This window comes from Grammomys surdaster, unplaced genomic scaffold (genome assembly GCF_004785775.1).
Source record: "Grammomys surdaster isolate TR1022 unplaced genomic scaffold, NIH_TR_1.0 181, whole genome shotgun sequence".
Taxonomy (NCBI): domain Eukaryota; kingdom Metazoa; phylum Chordata; class Mammalia; order Rodentia; family Muridae; genus Grammomys; species Grammomys surdaster.
This window is the reverse complement of record NW_021604626.1, coordinates 1,417,612-1,440,888: the sequence shown is the minus strand read 5'-3', so window position 1 is coordinate 1,440,888 and position 23,277 is coordinate 1,417,612. Positions and strand designations below refer to the sequence as shown.

Here is a 23,277-nt window from a genome sequence, read left to right as displayed (position 1 = left end):
AGTTATGAAAGCCAGCTGCCTTGTGCTAGGCTTAAGTGACTAATTTAAATCGATAAAAACTCCATTAGCAAATTCCAAGTGCCTTGTGTTTATGTGGATGTCTCATACAGGCCTCGGCATCTTCTTTGACTTAAAAGGCCTCCCCTGCTGTCATTCAGATGGATTCATATGTAGGAGACCCAAGAAGGAGAGAGGGATATCTGAGTATAATTGTCCTCAGTACAGAGTGCCAAACCCAGGGAAAGGTTGAGAGTCTCAGATTCTAGAGTATAGAACATTTCTGAGAACTCTGCTCCTTCCTGGGGTTTCACTGTAGATGGAACAAGGGGGGAGGTCAAATGTCAAATGAGTTCCATACACAGCTTTAGGAGCAGTGGCAGCATTTTGAACAATGTTTTAGCCTTGGTCTCAATCTTGTCAATGATATTACCAACAAGGCGGTAAAGCCCTGACTTACAGATAATAATTTTAAAGGACATGCCCTTTTTGTCAGTTTGATATTGCTTTGACTGTTGAGAGTCATAGCTCTCCTCAACTGAGGATTCTTAAAAATGACCTAATTATGCTTGTCTCTCCATGTTATTACATTTTGTGGGTTTTTTTTGTTTTGTTTTGCATGGGCATGTAAGTAGGTTCTTGTGGGTGTGTGCATGTATGGTATGTGTGCGTGTATGGGGTGTGTGTGTGTGTGTGTGTGTGTGTATGTGTGTATGTGTGTGATGTGTGTGAAGTCGGGAGGGAGAGAATTTACCTATGTGTGTGCATATGGAACCAAAAGGCCAGTACTGAATGTCTTCTTCAACTGCTTCTCTACATCACTGTCTCACTCACTGGGACTAGGAGCTTGCTCTTTCAGCCAGACTGGATCGGCCCCAAGACCCTTATTTCTCTCCTTCTTCAGCACTGAGACTACTGGCTTGCACAGCCTAGCCCAGCCTTTCACATGGGTGCTGAGTTTCCATGTCCCTGGACCCTTTTTTGTGTTGTAAGATAGAATCTCTCCCAAGTTGTCCTTGAACTTGCAACTCTCCTCTGCCTCCTGCTTCTGCTTTTCCAGTGCTAGGATGTTAGGCGTGCACCACCATGTCCAGTTGAGATTTATAAGCCTGAGCAAGCTATAACCATGGAAAAAAGAGCAAAAATAACACTTAAGTCTTTCTTTAAGATGTATTTATTTTGTATGTGCACATGTGTGTGGGCATGAATGCTGTGGCTTAAATATGCAAGTCAGGAAAACTTGTGAGAGTCAGTTCTCTCCATGTGAGTCCCCGGGGTGTCATTTAGGTCACTAGGATTGGTAGCAGGCACCTTTACTCACTGGGTCATTTCACTACTGCTGGAATCTTACTAAAAAATTGTATCCTGCAATTACAATTAAAACGGTCACCCAGAACTGGTGACACTTCTTGATTTGGGTCTGGAAAAGGACACAAGGGTAACCATGTTTGAGACATTGTTTGGGTGACATCAGATGCAGCGCCAAAGCTTGCTCTTTAGAAAACCATCACTTAATGATCACAAGGTCAGATCTCAAACCTCACTGGAATGGTGTGAATGACCCATCTTGGGCCTTTCAGGGAAGGGCGAGTGCATGTGCCAGCTCTCTCACTGTGCTTACTAACCTTGTCTGTACGTGTTTCTCATCCAGCCTGGCCAAACTGAAGCCGGAGAAGAGATGAACAGCATACCAGACTCAAACTGTCTTGAGCAGCACAAGTTGCACAATTGTTTTTTTTTTTTTAAAGCATGGTGGCTGGGCTGTGGCTCAGTCTAGAGTGCCTTCCTTGTGTGCACAAAGCCATGGGCTCAATCCCCAGCACCCTGTAAACCGGGTGTGGTGACACATGCCTGTATTCCCAGCATTTGGGATGTGGAGACAGGAGGATCAGAAGTTCAAGGTCGTCCTCCACTACATAGCGAGTTCCAGGCCAGCCTGGGATACAAGAAACGTGTCTCAAAGAAAGGTTTTTAAAATCCAAACAATAAATTTACTTTTAATGAATTCTTAGTGGCTGTTGACGAGTTTTGTTTATGCCATCAGTTTGGATGACTTAGGGATTTCTATTATAGTCAGTTTGGAACTTTCAATATTGATTTCACGCTTTGGGGATTAAATTGTTTCAGAAGACAGGGATATGGGTTTTTTCCCTCCTCTCTCTTAGTTTTTTTTTTTTTTTTTTTTGGTTTGTTTTGTGTTTTTTAATTATCCCTTTTTCTTACTGGATACGCATAGCCATGAACAGATACCAGTTGTATATTTGAATCACTGCTTCTAAGATGAAGTGCAGTAACAAGGGTTCCAGTTTTTCGTTTCCCACATTTCTTAGCAATAAGGGAGAGCCCCAGACTGGGTTAGGGAGCAGGACTAAACTGAGGAATGTGAGGTGCAGTGTTTCCCCTACCTGGGGTGAAATGCAAGGTGCAAAGATCAGAAACTAAATAGTTGGGTCTGAAGGGACTTCTGGGCACGTGTCATTCCCTCAGTGGGTTGCAGGTTCCAGACAGAAAGAGCAGTTAAAAAGAGTTAGTTTCTAGATTGGCAAAACTGGCAGTGCCTCGAAGTGGGACCCACCTGTCCATAGGATTGCTAAGAGCATAGGTTGGATAAGAGCATACTCAGTAAGGAGTGTGTCTTAGTCAGCGTTTGTATTCCTACACAAAACATCATAACCAAGAAGCAAGTTGGGGAGGAAAGGATTTATTCAGCTTACACTTCCACACTGCTGTTAATCACCAAAGGAAGTCAGGACAGGAGCTCACACAGGGCAGGAACTTGGAGGCAGGAGCTGATGCAAAGGCCATGGAGGAATGCTGCTTACTGGCTTGCTTCCCCAGGCTTGCTCAGCTTGCTTTCTTTTAGAACCCAAAACTACCAGCCCAGGGATGGCACCACCCACAATAGGCCTTGATCACTAATTGAGAAAATACCTTACGGCTGGATCTCACGGAGACATTTCCTCTAGAGAGGCTTCTTTATGATAACTGCAGCTTGTGTCAAGTTGACACACAAAGCAGCCAGTACAGAGTGTTTTAGGAAGAGCTGCCTGGCCCAGTGTTCTCTCTCCAAGTGGTGGAGCACAGCTGTCTCCTGCTTAAGGGGAAGCTGGCTGCCCTATGAGAAGATGTAACTCTCCATCTCTCCATTATTCATGCTCCTGGGAGTCTCAGATACACTTGCTTCTGTCTCCTGAGATGTTAGAGCTGTGTGTCCTGATGAGACATGGGCATGGAGATGGAAATCCTTATGAAAAGATTTGCCTGGAGTCAGTCTGGGTGGGAAAGGCCTTGACTTCCAGCTGCTTCTAAGGAAATGAACAGTCTCCGCCTCATCTTGGAAGACCCTCACCTGACCTTAAGGAGGCAGAGAGTGAAGGTCTTTTGCCTTTGAAAAACCAGTAATGCCTGGAGGGCACAGGTCTAATTGCCATGTGTGTTAAAGGGACCAGTTCCACATTGATGAAATTAGATGGTGGCTTGTGTATTCTTCTTGAGATTTAAGGACTGCAGTCAAAACACAAAAATACAGAGCTGGGGTGTGGCTCAGATGGTAGATTGTCTGCCCAGCATGCACAAACCCCTGGGTGTGATACCTAGCACTTCATAAACTGGGTATGGTGGTGCATGCTTGTAATTCCAGGATTCAGGTGTTACAGTCAGGAAGAGCAGGTGAACCTTGCCTATGTAGTAGTGAGCTCAAAACTAGCCTGAGATACACGAGACCCTGTCTCAAAAAGATAAAATACAAAACAAAAGAGAAAATGCATTTACAGAACTGCCCCTAAATAAACAAAACACAAAGTGACACATTAAAATAGAAAGAAAGAACGAGAATGAAACATTTTTTCATTTTTTTTATTACTCGTTTGTTTTTATTGTCCCTGTGACAGAGAATAACCTGTTTTTTTAGTTGCCTGATCCTGAGAGGTTTTCTCTAAGTTCTGAATCTGTAAATTCCAAGGGCAATTTAGTATGTGCCAATTCTGATTCAAATCGGAGTAGGGTTTCCTGTTCCTTAACCCTAGAAACTAAGTATCAGAGTGACTTGTTAGTAGTGATGAGTTCAGGCGACTGATCTGTATTTTCCAAGTGTCCTTCTCATTAGAACATTTAAATGGAGTCCTCTAACACCCATGGGGCTGATGGCTCCACAGCTGCCTGCATGTAGAGGTGAGGTGATCCGGAGCTGGCAGCCGCTGTTCTCTGCAGACCTACAGTGTGGAGTGAATATAAAACGTCCACACGAGGTGGATGACACCTGCTTTGTCCTCTCTATAAAGCAAACCAGTTTTTAAAAGGAATTTTTTTTTGACAGTTCCGAGCTGCTAAGTCAATTTCATTCCTAGACTCTGTAGAAAATGGAATCTTTTTCCTGCAATTGACGTGAAAATTGAAGGCTAGTGACTATTCACTTTCTAATAATGCAGGGTAAATAAATGCTATCACACCACTGAAAGATGTACTGGAGACGGGCACTGCAGCTTCCCCATCAGCGTGGCGCTTTTATCTGTGCCATTGGAGGCCCTGTCTCTTTTACATTTAATGTGATAGATCAAGTAGACCTTATTCCAAAATGTGTTTTTATCAAGCCACAGATTAATATACAAGTAATTGTTTCGTCTTCTCAAGGGACTTTTAAGGAAGTGTCTGGAAGCCCAATGTCCTACATAACTGAGTAGCTTATGGCTTTCTTCTGATGTATGTTTAATAATTGCTTATTTAGAAACAGAAGGTTGCATTTCCTCTCGTAGTTGAACAGCTCTGGGACCTGCTCTTGGCCTTCATGCTTGAGTTTTGTGTTGTTCTGGAGTCCTGTTTATGCTTTCAGTGATGGGGAGCAACTTGAAGCTGCTCAGGCCCTTGTTGGCCTGCTCCAGGCCCTGTCACGAATGCTTCCTTCTCCGTCACCCTTCTTCCCTGGCTGATTACCCACACTGTCCCGCTGCCTACGACCATCCTTCATCATGGAGAAGAATCCCTCAGCTTTACCTCCCCTTCCAACTCCTTCTTTTTCCTTCTCTTCGAGACAAACTCTTTTGCTGTCTCAATTTTTGCACATGCCCCTCCTAGTCTTATGTAGACCAGGATAGACTCCAACTCCCTGTGTAGTCAAGAATGGCCTTGAATACCTGATCTTCCTGCACTATTTCCTGAGTGCTGGAATGACAGGTTTGTACCACCATGCCTCCTTTATGTGGTGTTGGGGGTGGAGCCAGAACCTTGTGCATGTCAGGCATCCTCCTGAAGGAACCATATATTGAACCACTCCCCTTTTCCCTTGAACTGTTTCACTAACTCTCCATCTGACCCTGTTCTGCAAAGTTCTCCAGCCATCTCCACTCTGATACTCTCACTCTTCCTAGCCTATGGTGGGCCCGTGGCCTTACTGGCTGTTCTGCTCACTTTCCTTCTGAATCCTGTGCCATCTAGTCCTCTAGTGCTGGGGTTCTGCGGGACCTGTCCTTTCTCCCGTTCTCTTACATTTTTGGTTGTGAGCCTTGCCTTTAAGGGCTGAGCCATCTCTCCAGCCTCTTTCTCCTCTTCTCTGTTCTGTTTTCTTATACATTTTTAGTAGCACAGAGAGTAGGTATTATCTGCAACAGAGCCTTCAGGTTCTTAGGCTAAAAAGAGGACTCCCAAGTTTATACATCTAGCTCAAGCATCTCCTTTGAGCTCTGGATAGGCAGTGCCCTCTTTGACATTTTTCCTTGGGTATGGGCTGGTGGCTGCAAGACTATGTGGTCTCTGCCCCTGAGATATGTGTCTGCCTCTTCCCTATCTCTGCATGGCTCCCTTCTTTTCTTGACTAGCTCTAAAACTTTGGGACAACTCTTGATAGCAACCCTTATATCAAACAGTTGGCTTGTGAATACGCAGAAGCTTGTTTCAGCCCCAGTCTGTTACCCTGGGGAATCACTGCTCGTGTTGGTTTCACTGTGGCCACAGAAGGCAGCTTGTCAACGACCAGAGTCAAAAATGGAAGCTGCAAGGTATCTATGGGGTAACTTTTGGAGTTGAATGGGAAGTGGAAATAGAAGGCCTGAGTATTTTCAATCTTTTGTCTCATGCCTATAGTCTGTACCCTTGCTGGTTTGGACAATGCCCATTGCAGCTGGAAGCTAGAAGCTGTAGTGAGTCCATCGGCAAACCCCCATGGCTTTCCACATCACCTAGTTCCAAGTGGAAGCCTTAGTCATGGCCTCCAGAGCATCACCTGACCTGTGATGTTGATCTGCTTTCCTCTTCTACATCCTTTAAGGCCATCTATTACTGACCTCCTCCTCTCTGACATCACCTGGTCACCAGAACCTCTTCTTTCTATCTTTCACACACACACACACACACACACACACACACACACACACACACACGCTTTGCTGTTGAATCTGTGGTATTTTTGCTTTTCAGGGTGGTGGATCTAAAACTGTGAACTGCACTCTTTGCTACATTGGCACTTCCTGCCACACTTCTTGTTACAATGTATCTTTTCTCCTTTCCACTCGCTATTTCCTATGAACATCTATCTTTTTCCTTGTGTTAAAGTCGACAATGGCCAAGAAGGTTAGCTTCTTTGCCTGCTGTATCCTTGGCAGACTGGTACACAGATAGCACCCAAGAATTCTGACAGAAGCCAACTAAGCATAACTCCTTCCTCAACTTCCACCTCTGTGCCTAAGGTTTCTTCTATAGCTTTTGAGGCAACTCTAGTGAACTCCCTGGGTCTGTTAAGAGTGCCTGGCCATAACATCTCCTCAGAGCAGCCATCAAACATTGGCTCAGAAGCCATTATAAACCTACCCCTGGTTCCTGGATCATTAACTGTAAGTGGAGTTTTATACCCTAAGCCATAAAGGGTAGCCTTCTAAGCAGGACATCACAAATCCAGGTGCTGGCAGAAATCATAGTCACTAGCATCAGAATCCCAGTGCACATTACACTAAGCAGGATGGCACTCCCTACTGCATTCCTGAGCTGATCCATATCACCAGGCACTCCTTGCCCTCAGGATGATGGCCTTGGGAGCTCCTTCCTTTAGCTGACTTTCCAGAATTCCCTTTGCTATGTATCTCTTTCTTTGGCCAATGTTCCTAGCTACTTCCTATAAACCTCCGCCCTTCTCCTTCCCCGCATGGGTCAACTTCTTTTAAATCTAGACAGTGGCAGCAAGTATTCAGCAAACCAGATCTGTTTAGTAAGCAGTAGACAGGTAAGCGAGACATTCTTGTCTGAAGGAATTATCCATTTGAGGCAATGCCAGTGCCCCCTTTGGAAGAGGATCCCGTTGTCCGCATCTGTCTTGCACATGTGTATCCTGGCACTGAGCAGACATCCTACAGGATATTCTTTCCATATTATGTAACATGTTGCATGTCTATTACATGTTATGAAAGATGTGTTCTTCTGTGCTCTGCCTTGCATAGAATGTATCCTAGCCATGTGCATTCTCACATGTTGGGCTTTTCATAGCTCCCCAGGTCTGAGGGTTGTATTCCCTAGAGGTGATCGATTCAAGCATGATGTAATGCTATAGTTGCCACATGTGGGTGTCGCTAAGATTCAAAGCATCAGATTCAGAAGATGGGGTAGGATCCTTCCCTCAAAGAAGCCAAGAACCCTCACTTAAAGAGTGTGAGCAGTCACTGAGGCATTCGTAGGCATCAGGCCTTTTTCTCCCTGGATGGCAATTCACACATGCAGACACACATGTGCCTCGACAACAGGGGGTGCTCTGGGGCTGTCACAGTCTCCTGCAGGGCAACCTGGAATGCACATGCTACTTCTGTGTGAACTCAGCTGGGACCTAACTCACTCCTGCAGCTCAGCATCTTCATGCACTCCTAAATGAGGTGTGGTTTGACAGGGTGATGACAGCCACACCTCCTTACCCTCTCTTTCCATAATATTTATAATACTTATATTGTAATTAACTACTCCCCACCCCCAGGCTCTCTATCTGTCCTTATGTAACTATTTACCGTCTTTGAAAAAGAAAACTTAGGGGATCCAGGGATGTGGCTCTGTGGGCCCACACTGCATAGATTGAACACACATGCAGACCCATTACCAGGAGTGAGGGGTCGGGTGGTGGTGGGGTGAAGGCAGAATGATGGGAAGGTCAAGGTCATCCTACAATACATGAAATCCCTTATCTCAAGAAAAAAAAAAGATGACATCATATTCTGGGTCTCTATGGTAACAGAGGTGGGATGGGCTGAGTGGACTGTGGACACCTGTCCTCCTGGCATTCCTTCTACTCATCGTGTTTCTGTTTGGTGACATCACTGCTCCTGGGCCCTGTTTCTGGTTCTGTGAGGCACATGCAGGCCATGACTTCTTTACAGGAAGAGCTTTCCTTGGGCAGCCTGGGCTGCAGCTGGCTTTGAGCAGCCATTGCGTGCTGAAACTGGTGTACATCTGCTGAAAACATTATTTTCCCTAACCCACTTAATCCTCGCCATAATCCTAGAAGGTGCTATTTTTAGCTTCATTTTAAGGATAGAGAGACTAACAACACCGGAGCTCAGTGAAGTGACTTAACTTGCCAAGTCACACTCTTAAGCAGGGGGTGGGGCATGCTGAAATCCAGCTTGGGACCAAATCCTGGAGCCAGGTGCCAAGCTGGCCAGCCTTTTCGTCTCTTTTTGGGGACCATGCTGCCGGACCTGTACATGGGCTACAGCCACTGTGAAATCCACCCCAATACCATCATGTGTGCTGCCAAAACAAGCATTCCTGTTCTAGCTCCGAGATACAGGAGATCGTGCCCTTTGGTCCTGACTGTTTAGTTTCGTTTCTGCCTGATCTCTGTAATGTTTTCTCTCTATGCCTCCCGGTTCTTTTATTACCCCCAAATCCTTCTTTTCTTTCCTCCCCCACCCAGCCCTTTCCTGAGATAGAACCGGAAGGCTTCCTGCTCATCAGGCAAGCACTCTGCTGTTTGCTTATACTTCCCCAGTTCATCCTCCAAAATTGATCATAAGGCTCTTGTTACTGAATCAAACATTGCTCCCTGTACATGCCTCCTCTCCTAAGTGACTGTCCTTCATGTGATGGCAGAGTCCCTTCACCAACACTGATGGTAAGCATAGCCTGCTCATTCTCCTCCTACTGTTCAAGATAGTCCCACAGAGCTCTGGTGGCCGTGACGATTCTACTAGTCATTTACCCCATTCCTTACACGTACCTTCTTTCGCCTCAGACCGCTCTCCACCTCTGCTGATCTTCACTCTTGAAACAAGTATACAGTCATCCTTGCCTGCTCAGAACCTGTCTGCACTCCTTCCTCCAGGGATAATTCTACCTTGGCTGTCTCTGTGTCTGCCCACCTGATGCTGACTATGCAGAAGCGCATGTTGCTCCTCTCAGGCTCTGCCCAGGACAAGATGCTGTGCTCAGCATGTCTCCTGCTGTGGTTCTCTCCAGAATTTTCAGGCCTCACCTTTGGAGTCCAGGGCTGTGGCTCAGCACTGGAGCATATGAGGTCCTGGATCTGTGTCCAGCCACTGTCTGTTTATGCAGCAACTCTTAGCCATTCCCTACCCTTGTAAACTGATGGGAAACACATCTCAAGGTGAACTTTTAAACCTCGGGAATTTCACATTTTTTTTTAAGAAGGGGGGGAAAAAGTACTTTTAGGCTTAGTTCTAGAATAGCCCTGTGTCTTGCAGGCACATTCTCTACTACCAGACCGCATGCTCCAAAGCCTTTTTCCTGTTTTGTAATCATAGATGATGTCATCTTTTTCTCTCAGAGGGTTGATTCTGACATAGTTACTTATAAGAAAACAATCATGGGTGTGAGTGGACTGAAGTCCTTGTATTTTGTTGTCGTTTGTTAGTTTAAGGCAGGGCTCCTGTAGCCCAGCTGACCTGAAACTCACTATGTCGCCTAGGACTTTGAAGTTCTGAGCCTGCTGCCTCTACCTCTGGGAGAACTGAGATTATAGGAGAGTCATATCCCAACCAACACACCTGGTTCTATTCAGGACTGATGATCAGCCCCAGGGCCCCTGCTAGAAAAGCCCTTCACCAGCAGAGACACATCCCCACCCGTAGAAGTTCACCTGTGATGCTTTCCCTGGATATCACAGCAGCTCCTGGACATTGATTGGAGTGTGGTGGCAAAGTAGTTGTCACGTATGCAAGCATGCCACTGAGCTGTCCTGGCTGTAATGAAGAAAGGTTGATCAGTCTCTGGTCAGGCTTGGTTTGGCACGCCCTCCCCAGGGGGTGTGGACTTGTAAATGAGCAGCCAAACCACTGAGCAGCTGCCTGTCAGCACTTCCTGATGAGTTCACAGTTAAAAATTAACTTTTACAGTCCCTGCTGAAGCTCACCTGCAGTGAAGGAAGTTGGTATAGCCCAACTCAGCAATGTCCCCAAGAGTGGCCCAACCCAGCACTGTCCCCAAGTTCCTGGTGCTGAATCTCAGTGCCTCACGGAGGAGTCAGCCACTGAAGGGATTGCCTTTCATCCCTCCCAACATCTAAGCTCTACTTTCATCCTATCTTGTCAGCTGTACTGTTACGACGACTACTTGTACGTTAACACAGTCATATTTGCGTAAAATCCAACCCTCCAACAAAAAGCCTCCAGGCAGGAAAAGAAACCATTTCACCTTCATCTAGCAATAATGGATTCTGACCAAACCCAGGCCTAGCATCCATGATGGCTTTAATAATTGAGAGACACAACCACGTTTCACTCTTTCATCAGTTATTAGATCAGGGCCACCACTGGTTGATGGCTGGTGCTGGCCTTGTGACGAGTGGGTTCCACCCAGTGGGCTTCGTGAAAGGGTGGTCCAGACTCTGTCCTGAGAACTTGGTGCTGAAGGGTCTAGCCTAGACTAGCAAGTCTGTCTACACTTCGAAAATGACTTAGGAACTGAATAGAGTGTTTTGCTTCAGCAGGGTCTCCAGGGTTTTAACCATCCTCTTAAGTAATGAGTATGCTTGGTTACATTGTATATGTAACCCACACATGATACCCAAAATAAATTTCTCAAAGGATCATATGCATTCCCCTTTGATGCCCTCTGGTCATGCTAGATATGCAGCCATCGTGGAAAGTATAGCGCATGGTGGAATCCGCCCTCAGTGTTTAGTGCTGCACACCAATCCCTGGGCATTACTTTTCTACCACACACATGGTCCAGAATCGTAAGCCACTTCCTGTTTCTAATCAGAGGTTAGGTTGACACTGGCCACTGCTGCTGTTGCTGTTATTCCTAACGCATTTTGTTTGTTGTTTGTTTCTTTTTGAGACAGTATCCCAAACCGGTTAACCCAGGAACAGTGCCAATAGCCAGATTATAGGATTCAGGATGTGAAGGCCTCATTTTTAAATAAAGTATTCCCAAAGTACAACTTGCTGGAACAGCAAATTAGTGACAAATCTTGCTGACTGTGGTTTGTGTCTTACCTGAGCAGAGAGAGGAGTTATGGCCTGCTTACTGGGTTTCTTTTCATCATGTGCTTGGAGCCAGTGTCTTCCCCATACATGGCCTTCCCAGGGGTCTTATTATTGGGTGAGAGTCAAAATCAGTACCTGCCTCTAAACTTTCTTCATATTTCCCCACTGAGAAGGTCCTAAGTCAAAAATAAGGGGTGTCATCGAAGCACCAGCTTTGTTTATTCTCTCCCTCCTCCCTTTTTCCCTCCTTACTTTTTTCTTCCTCCTTCCTCCTTTTTTACCTGTCTCTTTCCTTCTCTTCCCCTTTCACTTTTGCAGTGGTTGGGATCAAACCCCAGGCTTTGTCCATGCTAGGCAGGCACTTTATCAATAGACCCAGATTCCAGTTGACTTTTAGAAGTTTATTCATTTGATACTGTTTTTATAACGTGCCACCATCTACCATGACTTCACCTATGATCTCAATATCTTTTTATTTCCAGAGTCCCTGACATTCAGACTCAAAAATAAAAATAAAAATAAAATAAAAAATAGAAAGTAGTCATAATTTTTATTGAGCAAACACATAATTCTTTATTTTAGAACCAATTTTAAGATTTTGCTTTTATTTTTCATTCATACGGTGGGGGGGATATATGGCACGTGAAGAGAGTGTGTCTGATCTTCTGGAGCTGGGGTTGCAGATGGTTGTGATCTCCTGAGAGCTGAATCAAGTCTTCTGAAAGCGCAGCGTGTACTCTTAGCCAGCAAGCCATCGCTTCGTTCCCATGTTCTACAGATGTGAGTTCCGTAAGAAGTAACGCTTCTGTAAGCTGCATTCTGCTTTTTTTTTTTCATGTAGTACAAGTAACCCAGAAAGGGCTTACTACCCTGCGAAGCATCTCCGTCCTTCTAGCCACATGGGTGATGGACAGCAAATAACTACAGAGAAAGTACAGCTGGTATTGTCGCTGAGGTTGACCTTCAACTCTCCTGCTTCCACTTCCCAAGTGCTGGAATTATGGGTCTGCAGCACTACATCTGGTTCTATGCAGTGCTGGGAATTGAACCCAGGGTTCTGTGCATGCTAGGCAAGCACTCTACCAACTGAGCCATATCCCCAGCCCATATTCTGTTGTTTTCAAATTGCAGTAAAATATGCAGAGTATAATGTTTACTAGCTTGACTGTTTTGGGGTGGGGCTCATTACATCATATACTTTCCATCCCCAGAGTTCCATCATCTTCTTCAGAATTACCATTCTGAACCTATTAAACAAGGGTTCCTGAGTGCTCTCCTCTCCCACCCTCTCTGTGAATCCGACCACTCTGAGTCCCTCACAGAAAGGGCATCATCCAGCATTAATTGCCCCAACCCTGTTGATGTCACGTGATATGATGTCCCCAGGATTTTTTTTTATCTGTATTTACTGTGTGTCAGAATTTTCCTCTTTTCAAGTCTGAGTGGCATTCCATAGCATGAGCACACTCTTTTGTTAACAGTTCATCTGTCTATTTACACTCTGTGGCTCTGGCTACTGCTGCTGCTGCTGCTGCTGAATGAATGTCTGTCCATACATTTCTGTCCTCAATGTCATCACACCCTTACAACTCCAGCCATCTCCTTAGCATTCTTAGTGGCAACAAGAGTGAAGGAAGAAGCTATGTCAGCCCCTTCTAAGGCTCTTTTCTGTCTCAATCACTGATTTCTATGAGATGGAAATGACAGCAATGGCATACATACTTAATATTCGTATGGTATGATTACCATGGTATTCATTTCTTGTAGCTCTGACAGTAAACCTGTGAGGAAGCTTGCATCTTACCAGAGAAGCATTTGAGTCTCAAAGAGATCAAACCAGTTCCCTTTAGTCATATCTCTTCATTATCATAGAGCAAGCTAAGCTGGAGGACCCAGGACACTGGCTCCAGTGCTAATAATATCTTGTTTCTTTTGGATTTTATGCATGTGCATGTAGTACACCTCTGTATCTGTTTGTGTGCAAGTGTGCACATTGTTGAGCCCAGCAACACATATGAGGTGCTTTTCTTCAGTTGTTCTCTACTTTCACCTTATAGAATAAAGTATCTTTTGGGTTTAAGCGATTCATTTTATGGAATAGAATACCTTTTGGGTTTGAGCACACAGATTTAGCTAAAATGTCTGGCCAGAAAGCACCAGGAATTCTACTATCCCCACTTCTCCAGGTCCAAGTTTACAGGTGTGCACTGCAGGGTGTGTCCATATGCCTTGGGAATCTAAACTCGGGTCTTCAAGTCTCTATACCAGGAAAATATCCACTGAGCCATCTCTCCAGCCCCAGAGTTCATGCTTCTGCTGACCAATATCTATCTCATGGAATGCTGGAAGATTATTGCTGAAATTCCTTACATGGAGGAGGCATAAACATCCTCCCCATTGAAGTTCACTATGGAACACCAGGCTTACCTCTAGAGTGTAAATGAGAGTTTATTCACAGGAGTACCAGTGATCCCCACTCCTCAGAAGGACCAGTCTTTACTCAGCAGGGATGGTCGATTTTCCGTAGCTGGATAGATACCCTGTCCTCTAAGTCCCTCCCTTTGACCCTGAGGGCATGTACAGTTAAGGCAGAATTGCATGCAGCTGACTAAGGGAGACACTAGATGCTCAGGATTCCCATGACCATCCCCACCCCCTTTCTATTTGAATAGCTGGGATGATCTTCGGTGATTAGACCTTATTGAATGTCTAAGGATGGTGGCAGTTTGACTTGATGATGATACTGTGTCACCGAAGTCTAGCTCTGTCTAGATGGAACATATTTCCTTGTCCAACCAGATCCAGACTCTTCTAGAAGGAAGAGCACAGTGAATATTGGACCAGCAGTTCACAGACCTATTTTGGCCCTTGCTGTGGATACTGCCTCATAAGCCCCATTTTTAAGGCCAGGTGACCTCTAGGACTCAAAGTTGCATGTGCTATGTTGCTGGGGTACCGCCCACCACCACCCACTTCATGGTGGCACGAAGTCCAAAGGCCATGCTGTTTTGGTTTACCTAGACCACTGTCAGAAGCCTTATAGGAGAGGATAAGGCATGCAAGTGAATTTTCTGGAGATAGCCCGCCATTATGCATGACCTGCATTGGGTGAACTCTGAGATGGAGGATCTATAGAGACTTTATCCCAGGATTGCTTCTTGCTGCTGATATGCCCTTTTCTGTCACTATTAAATAGTCTAATGATCCCTGAGCATCAGCCCATCCTATTGGACAAATTTCCTGTAGATCAACATGAAGATGTACTTTCATGAATTAATGCTTTTTAGGTGACTTAGTTCCACTAAAACATTCCTGATTTGATTCAAATAATTTTAAGAAAGAAAATTTAAGCATAAGGTTTTAGTTGTTTTGCCAGAAAGATATAATAAAGTTAGAATCAAGAATAGAAAGGCTGCATAATAAGGACACCAATGAGCTTTCATAAATTATATCAAGAAGACAAATAGGCTTGGGACAAATTTGTGATTAAGGAAAAACATTCATTCTAGGTCAGGTCCAAGGATGTGGCCATAGGTGTGCACTGTGATAAAGCAAGGCCATGTGAAACTGTTGTTTTGAACTTATAATGAGCTTATAGAATGAAACACTGCTTTTAACTTTCTATGGATATCTTTCTGCAATTCCCCTTTTGTGTAACATTTTATCTATGAGATAATTTTATAAAGAACTTTTGTCAAAGAAAGTGTAAGAAAGCCAGGGAGAAAGAATAAAGTATGACATTTGAAGCTCAGCCTCATTCATCAAATATATTATGTATGTGTTTGTCTATATGTATGCTCATATATATATGTAGGTATATGTGAATGTCTATAAGTATACTTGTCTACTTATGGAGTTGTCAGGGTATGAGTGTGTTTGCATCTGTGTGCGTTGTCTGTATAAATAATTTTCTTTCTTTTCTCTCTGGTTCATGGAGGGTTAATGAGCTCAAAGTCTCTTTCCTGACCAGGGAAGGGCCTTTGAGCCAGAGAGAAAAGAGTCCTAGTACTTAAGCCTTTTTTTGGTTTTTCGAGACAAGGTTTCTCTGTGTAGTCCTGGAACTCACTCTGTAGACCAGGCTGGCCTCGAACTCAGAAATCCTCCTCCCTCTGCCTCCCAAGTGCTGGGATTAAAGGCATGGGCCACCTCCACCACCACCTGGCTGCCTGTTTTTTCTTAATCCCTGCTGCTATCAGCAAGAATTAGTTACCAAAAGCCAGAGGCTTTTAGCCTTAGAATAGCAAAGAGTTGAAAAAAAAAGAGAGAGAAAATGTATACAAAGTAAGCTACTTTAGCTCCAGCATTTGCTACTATTGCCCCTGTAATCACCAACACTACTCTTCACTGCCTGCCTTAGTACCTGGATGCTGTGGCTGGCCCCCAGCAGTCACAAATGGTAGAGAGTCTTATGTCTTTTAGAAAGAGAGGAGTTCCTGCATAGGGAAGCAGATGTGACTAGTCTTATGAGAAACAATGTACATTTGTAAGAGTGCTTATTTCTGTTAGCAGTGTACTACATCCTTTAAATTGCTTTTAATGTTTGCTATACCCACACCCCTTTTTTTTAAAGCGGGATATCATGTAGCTTAGACTAGCCATAAACTTCCTATGTAGCCAGGGATAACCTCAAACTTATTTTGTTTCTCTCTCTCCACCTTCCAAGTGCTGCGGTGGCAGATGTGAGCTGCCACACCCAATTTAAACAGTATTGCTATTGGACACCATGGTAGGCAAGTCCTCTCCCCACTGAACCACCTCCCCTGCTGTAGCAGGCATTACTGAATAGTAGACTATTTAATAGTGTATATGTCACAGAAGTAAGCTGTGAGTCTCCCATGTGATGAACAATCTTAATCACAGTGTTCCAGTGTTTTCTGTGCTAACTCTGCTGTCTCCCTGAAGCGGCACCACATTCTTGTTCTAGCAGGTTGGGTCATGCTGAGTGTTGCTATACTCCAGCATACTAGATTTCATCTTCCAGGATGGGTGGCCATCAGCACTCAAAGCAGACTATCTTTCCAGGAAGTGGCTTCCTGTTTCAGTCTTAGAAGCAGTCCAGAAACAGGCCTCTTTTTGGGGGGTTGGGTTGGGGGTAGTGAAGATCAAAGATTTACCATTATGTAGCTTAGACTTTGAATCTTACCTTCTTATAGTTAGTAAATGATGGTGCAGTCTTGGCCCCATTTATCGTACACAGCAAGTGGTTCTCAGACCCTGGCATTGCCCTGTTCCTGGTGGGTGTCACTGTCTGGTGTTTGGTTGTTGGTCCAGAGAAGCAGAACTACTAAAATCTAGTAATTAATGCTGAACAGGCCACCAAACTCCCTATGATGCAAAAGAGACTGAAGTACTAAGGTCATTTAGATGTCCCACTTGTCCAGAGAGGACTTGTAATTGCTACACTTCTATTCAGATGTTTGCCACCCACTTTTGTCTTATGTGAGGTGATTCCCGAGGCCATCTCTAGCATCAGATTCCAGGGATAGTGTGTGTTGAGGAATCAAATCACAGGCTGTGCATTTTAGTGGATGCCCAAGAATCATAATTTTATTAACGTATGTATTTTGCAGTATAGTCAGTTTCACACTGACATACTTATTTTTGAGACCTGGAAGATAGCCTAGTTGAATGAAATGCAAGGGGTCTAAGTCTGACCGCTTGAGTTTGTTTACTCATTCATTTGTTTGTTTCTTGAGACAGGGTTTTCTGTGTAGTCTTGCCTGTTGTGGAATTCACTCTATAGACCAGGCTGAACTCACAGAGATCTGCTTGCCTTGGCCTCCTGAGTGTTGGGATTAAAGGTTTATGCCACTACTGCCCAGATGGGATTTTTTGTTTGTTTTTTAAAAGCACTAAGGTTACTTACATTTGAGCTTATAAATTCAGTACTGTAGAGGCAGGGACTTGCAGATGCCAGGACTGACTGGCCAACCAGCTTAGCTTAATCAAGTCCCAGGCTAGTGAGAGACCTTGTCTAAAATATTCAAAATCAAGATAGGTATCACCAGAGTAAGGATACCTCAAGGTTGACCTCTGGATTCTACATGCATCCACCTGAAACACACACACGTACAATGGATTGAATTGTTGGAGTCTTCTTATCCTTCCAGCTTGTTTGTTCCTGAATTGTCTCCTTTGTAGACAGACCTTCTGGGCGTTTTCACTATAGAATTTATATGAGTGTTGTCTACCTATGAGGTTCTTACACAAACTGCTCTCAGTAAACTCAGGCTTGCTCACACCCTGTGATTATCATATACTCATTAAGACCCAGCTGTCTCCAGCTTCAGACAGGGACAGCCAAGTGATGACTCCATGCAGAGGCTGCTGTAATGGTAGCTGGATATCTTGATAACATGGTCGGTATGCTGGTCACAGTGTCTGGTCACAGAGCACCCCTCTTGCTTATGATTGCTAGTGAGGTACCCTGGCATCTGAGAGCACACACAGGATTAAGGTGAGAGGAGTTCGTTTGATGGTCAGATACACAAATTCTCTGTTTAAGTACTTATTGAACTGTGAGTTGGACATTCTAAGTCATGTTGGTTGGAGAAGGAATAGTAAATAACTCTCTTTTTTTCTGACCCCTTGTAACTCCAACCCTGAAGCCTCCCAAGACTGAGAGCCTCACTAGCAGCTGGATTCTTAACCAGCTGAATCATGACATCCTGTGCTGTGCATCCTGGGAGGTGAAGCCACAGCGTGGAATAGTCTGTGATCTTGGCTGGAAAAAAGCCACTGTTGGCATTTGGTATCGCCCTTCAGTTTCTGTTGTTGCTAAATACCCAGCATTCTAGAGCTATAATGGTAGCTTACACGGAAATGCAAAGTGTGGGATCCTCTGTTCCTTGAGGGGATGGTGTGTTGGGGAGACAGTGGGTGCTCTGTCTCTGCTGACCTCTCTGGCTTCTCAGAATAAAGTATGGCCTCTCACCCTTGGAACTTTGTTATCTGAGTAGTCTATCAACCTTCAAAGCCTCAGCCCTTTCAAGTCTGGTCTGACTATGCAAATCAATCTAAAGATAAACTGTGATCACCTGTACCACACCTCTTAATTTACTGTGTAGGGAGCTTCCTGGAAGAAGTGTGAATCAACAGAAAAAAGTGCTGACTGATGTGAAACTTTACAGATAATGAGATCTTTAGGGGAAGTTTGTGTTTTCTAAGTTCCCAAAGATAAACGCAGAAGTCCAAGATGTTTTTTTTTTTCTTAAACTTCAACAACCCCTATTATTTTTCTTTGTGGTGTTTGTAAACATGCAAGATGGAAAAGTGTTGGTGGAGGGAATGCCAGCAACCTTAACTGACAGGTCCCTGTGTGTCAGTAGAAAAGACATAAGAGTCTGCCTCAAAATGTGAATTTAGTTGAGTGTATTTCAACTCAACAGCAGATGTCTCCATATTGGGAGCTTTTAAGACTTTTGGTGTTTTCAACTGTGGTACCTATTCATTTGAGTATTGGCTAGGCAAATTCTGTTCCAATAGAATGAGGTACATTTTTCAATTTGTGTGTAGTGTGTGTGTGTGTGCACTTGAATGTGTGCGCGCGCTATGAGCACTAGTCCTTGGGGAGGAGGGAGAAGGGTTAGATCCAATTCCATCCTTTAACCCTTGCATACAAAGTGTGTGATATCTTCAACAATAGGGTTTTATCTTGAGATTCAGGAGATAATGAAGAGCAGTGTCAACAGGTGCTACAAAGGGGGAAAGGTAAAAATAAGGGAGGGCAACTTTTACTGGGAGGAGAGGTATAAGAAGAAGAGATAGCTGATACTAAAAATCCATAGGGCAACTATCTTATAATTTTGCTTAAAAGTACGTGTGTGTGTGTGTGTGTGTGTGTGCATGTGTGTTTGTGTGTGTGTGTGTGTCTTATATGGAGGTATGCCACAGGGAATAATAATGCTACCACAAAGAGCCATAGATTAACAAACCCCCCAGTTCCAGGCATGCAAAGCCTCTCTTTGAATTGTTGGTCAAGGAAGACCAAGATACTCCCCAGACAATGTTGTATTTCTCTTGGGGGGTGGGGGCGGGGCTGCCTCGGGACGGTAGCAGGGGCTGTACAGTCTAAGGCTGAAGGGGTAACCATGGAAACCAGATGCCGGGTGTGATTATTTGCCTCTGACCTGGCAAAGTGTTAGGTTTGACAAAAGAAGCTTAATAGAAACACTCAAATTGACCCTTCTCATCACTCGGCTGCCTCGAACTCAATCAGGACCTCATTATTATCAGCGTGCTGTGAGCAAAGGCAGCCACGATCATAGTTTTTCATAATCACTCCTTGAGCCAAATGTAATTTGCAATTTGTGGTATTGTATTATGAAACAATAATGCATTAAAATGAACAGACCAAGAATTAGGAGCATGGCAGTGCTGAAGGAACCCAGAGAAGGAGCCAGGAGCGAGAGGCAACCTCAGAATCACACCAAGTGGACGTAACGGGTGTTGTCACCAAAAGGAGCATTTATAGCAAAATCAGTATCCTGCTTTGTTTTCTTGTGTTTAACTATATGGAAAAGTAAGTGTGTGTGTGTGTGTGTGTGTGTGTGTGTGTGTGTGCGCGTGTTGTGTGTACGTGCACATTATCATAAAGTTTAGTGTACTTAGAGGAGAAACAAAGTGTAATTTGCATATCATTTGCATTTAGATGGTAGGGGTTATGGGGTTAGCGTGGCTTAATTACTGGTATGGGATGATAAAAAAAAAAAAAGGTATAACAAGCCTTATAAACACCTGGTGTGGAGCAGCAATTACTACTTGACCTCTTTTTACAAGGAGTCCCTGAGACCATGTCTTGTGTTTTGTGAGCTGACGGCTGAGTTCCAGACTTGTGACCAATGTGAACCTCATCAGAACCTGTATAAGGTCACCTATGATGTTTGAGTTATTGATGCATTTGCCTCATGTCTGTGCCTTGTCTCCACTTTTTTTTTTTTTTTTTCAAGACAGGGTTTCTCTGTGTAACCCTGGCTGTCCTGGAACTGACTCTATAGACCTGGCTGGCCTCGAACTCAGAAATCCGCCTGTCTCTGCATCCCAAGTGCTGGGATTAAAGATGTAGGCCACCGCTACCCGGCTTCGTCTCCACTTATATCTTTATGTCTTTACCCCTGCTTTTATGTAGTGTATGTGTATTTGTGAGTGTGTGCATGTGTGTGCGCGTGTATGTGTTTCCTCGAGATACTTTATTTTCAGGTCAGAATCGATCCTGGGCTGACTTCCCAACTCTCTACCCCTGTTATCTTCAGATTCTCTAGAGTAGCTTTACTATTTCCTTGCTCCATGCCCGTCTATGGTTTCTGAAGTATCAGGTACATGTACAGGGATATTTCCCAGTACAGAGGCTATGGCAGGATGGCGTGCACTCACAGGGACGTTCAGTAGGATTCTGGAAAAGGAAATGACTCGAATCAAGGGCATATTGCACAGCTAAGGCTATGACAGCTTGGTTACATAGAAGCTGGGTTTTTTTCCCCTTTTAAAGAAAGTCACTTATTTTTCCCTGCATGCCAAGCTGCACACATTCAGTTTATTAAACCAATCATACCAGTGCTGATGAGAACTGTACACAATCAAAAATAATGGCTCCAGAGTTCGTGATTTTGCCTGGAAAGAGCTCCCCTGCGCCACTCCATCAGTGGGGAGCTACACCCATTTTACAAAGGCTCTGTCAAGTTGTCTCTCCTCCCTTTTCTCTCAGCCTTGCTCCTCATCGATGTTGATTGCTGGTGCCTTTTCACCTTCTAAGGGGAGCTTTCTGCTTTCCATAATCAGCCCCCTCTTCCCCGATTTTCCCCCTCCATTTCCACAATCCACCGCTGAGCAAATCAGCAGCTTTCACAGTAGCACGATTTCTTAAAATGTCACAAATCTGTACAATCACGACAAGTGGGACAGATTACAAATGACCCCCCCCCACCCTTTCTCTCTTGTAAGGCAGATTGAGCTACAGGGAGTATAGATGGAGACCATGAACATTGTTTCTCCAATGCATTTGTACTCCTCGAGCCTTGAAGTAGTTCCCTCTAACCCTGGCCCTGAACTCTGACAAGCCTTTGACAACATTTGCATATGCCAGACTGAACTTTTAACACTTGGCCCGCCATTGAAAATAGAAATGTTGGCAACGCCCTTTGAGAGGTTGTGTGCAGTTTTTATAATCTTCTTTAGTGCATAGGGACAGTTCTTGACCTGACCTTCAGACTCCTAGTCTTCATAGACGAGTCCTACTACAGACCCCTGTCCATAGGTCACAATGCTATCAACAGTACAGGATTATGACATGTGAAGTGTGTGTAATACTAGTGACTATAAGTGTTTTATGCATGTTAGTGTGTGCATGTGTGTAAGCAGATGTCTACCATGGTCACTTTCTGGTTTATGAGACAAGAGATTAAGGCTTACCAATATTGCTAGAATGGCTGGCTGGCAATCCAGGGATCTCCTTGGCACTGGGGTTAAATTTGCAGACCAGGGTGTGGGTGTGCAAGGGCTTGAACTCAGTCCATCATGCTTGTCCAGGATGCTGTTTACCTGTGAAGCTGTCTTCCCAGCTTGAAGGCTGTCTTGGGTTCCTCATGCATCAGAGGCTGGGGCTGAGGTGAGAGAGCATTTGGTGATATGACTCTCCTGATGTCAGTAGATTCCCCCGGGCTCCTGCTCAGGGTCTCTCCTGTGGGAGCAGTAAATAGCACTTCCACAAGTTGATGTGGAGAACCATTCAGATCAATACAACAGAAGAACTCAGTAAATTCCATTTAGATATAATTACATAATCAAACGAGCATCATCAGGAATAACTGTGTGTCTACTCTTAGGAAGTGCGCACAGTGGGCTGTGAACAGAAGCTAGAATTTTATTTTCTCTTGGAAGTGTTCAGGTTCAGACCCACAGAGATACTTTAACTAGCCATGAGATGATCTATCTCTACCCGCAACCTTCAGTGGGACTTTGAGCAGTTCCCATGGATACTGAGCCTCAGTTTCTTATTCCATCAAGTGATGTGTAGACTGGGAGACGAATCTTTCAATTTCTGGAAACCTATGAACATCTGTCTGCAATGAATAAGAATGCAAAAGACAACCTAAAAAGAAGTATGGCTAGAGTTTTGTTTGGTTTTGTGGTTTTCTTCATATAAAACCTAGAGTGATTAGGATTTTAAACAAAAGTGAGCTTACAGTTCTGTAGAAGACTACAAGGGCATATCAGTCACTTTTCTCATTACTGTGTGTGATGCTTTGTGTATGCTTGGCCAAGGGAGAGGCACTATTAGGAGGTGTGGCCTTGTTAGAGTGGGTGTGGCCTTGTTGTAGTGGGTGTGGCCTTGTTGTGGTAGGTGTGGCCTTTTTGGAGTAGGTATGTCGCTGTGGTTGTGGGCTTAATTAAGACCCTCACCTTAGCTGCCTGGAAGTCAGTATTTCGTTAGCAGCCTTCAGATGAAGATATAGAACTTCAGCTCCTCCTGTGCCTGCCTGGATGCTGCCATGTCCCCGCCTCCATGATACTGGACTGAACCTCTGAACCTGGAAGCCAGCCCCAATTAAATGTTGTCCTTTATAAAACTTGCCTTGGTCATGGTGTCTGTTCACAGCAGTAAACTCCTAAGACACCGTGATAAAACCCCTGGCAAAGTCAGTTTATGAAAGGAAGGATTGTGGTTCACAGTCCATGGTGGCAGGATGGAGAGGCAGCTTGCCATATTACATTGCCAAGCATTTCACATTCAGACCCCAGTGAAGTAGTAAATTAAAGGAAGCTGATGCATCTAGAATGTAAAAAACATACATTAATAACACCGGAATCAACTGAAAATGGTTTGCTAGAGCAACTGAGGGCCTCAGCCACTCTAGAGCAATGATATTGG

General features: G+C 44.4%; 1 protein-coding gene across 11 annotated transcripts in view; it reads left to right on the top strand.

Moving 5' to 3' along the window:
• The window catches only part of Pard3 (par-3 family cell polarity regulator), a 556,386-nt gene that overhangs the window by 372,964 nt on the left and 160,145 nt on the right, over nt 1-23,277 (top strand). For 3 of the 11 annotated variants that reach the window (XM_028767791.1, XM_028767790.1, XM_028767789.1), the window contains exon 21: nt 1,649-2,002. The exons of the other annotated variants lie outside the window; for them this stretch is intronic. In XM_028767791.1, coding sequence (XP_028623624.1) covers nt 1,649-1,679 — 31 coding nt within the window. In that variant the 3' untranslated portion in view covers nt 1,680-2,002. Of the gene's footprint in view, nt 1-1,648; nt 2,003-23,277 lie in introns of those variants that run through there. 11 annotated transcript variants of the gene reach the window in all.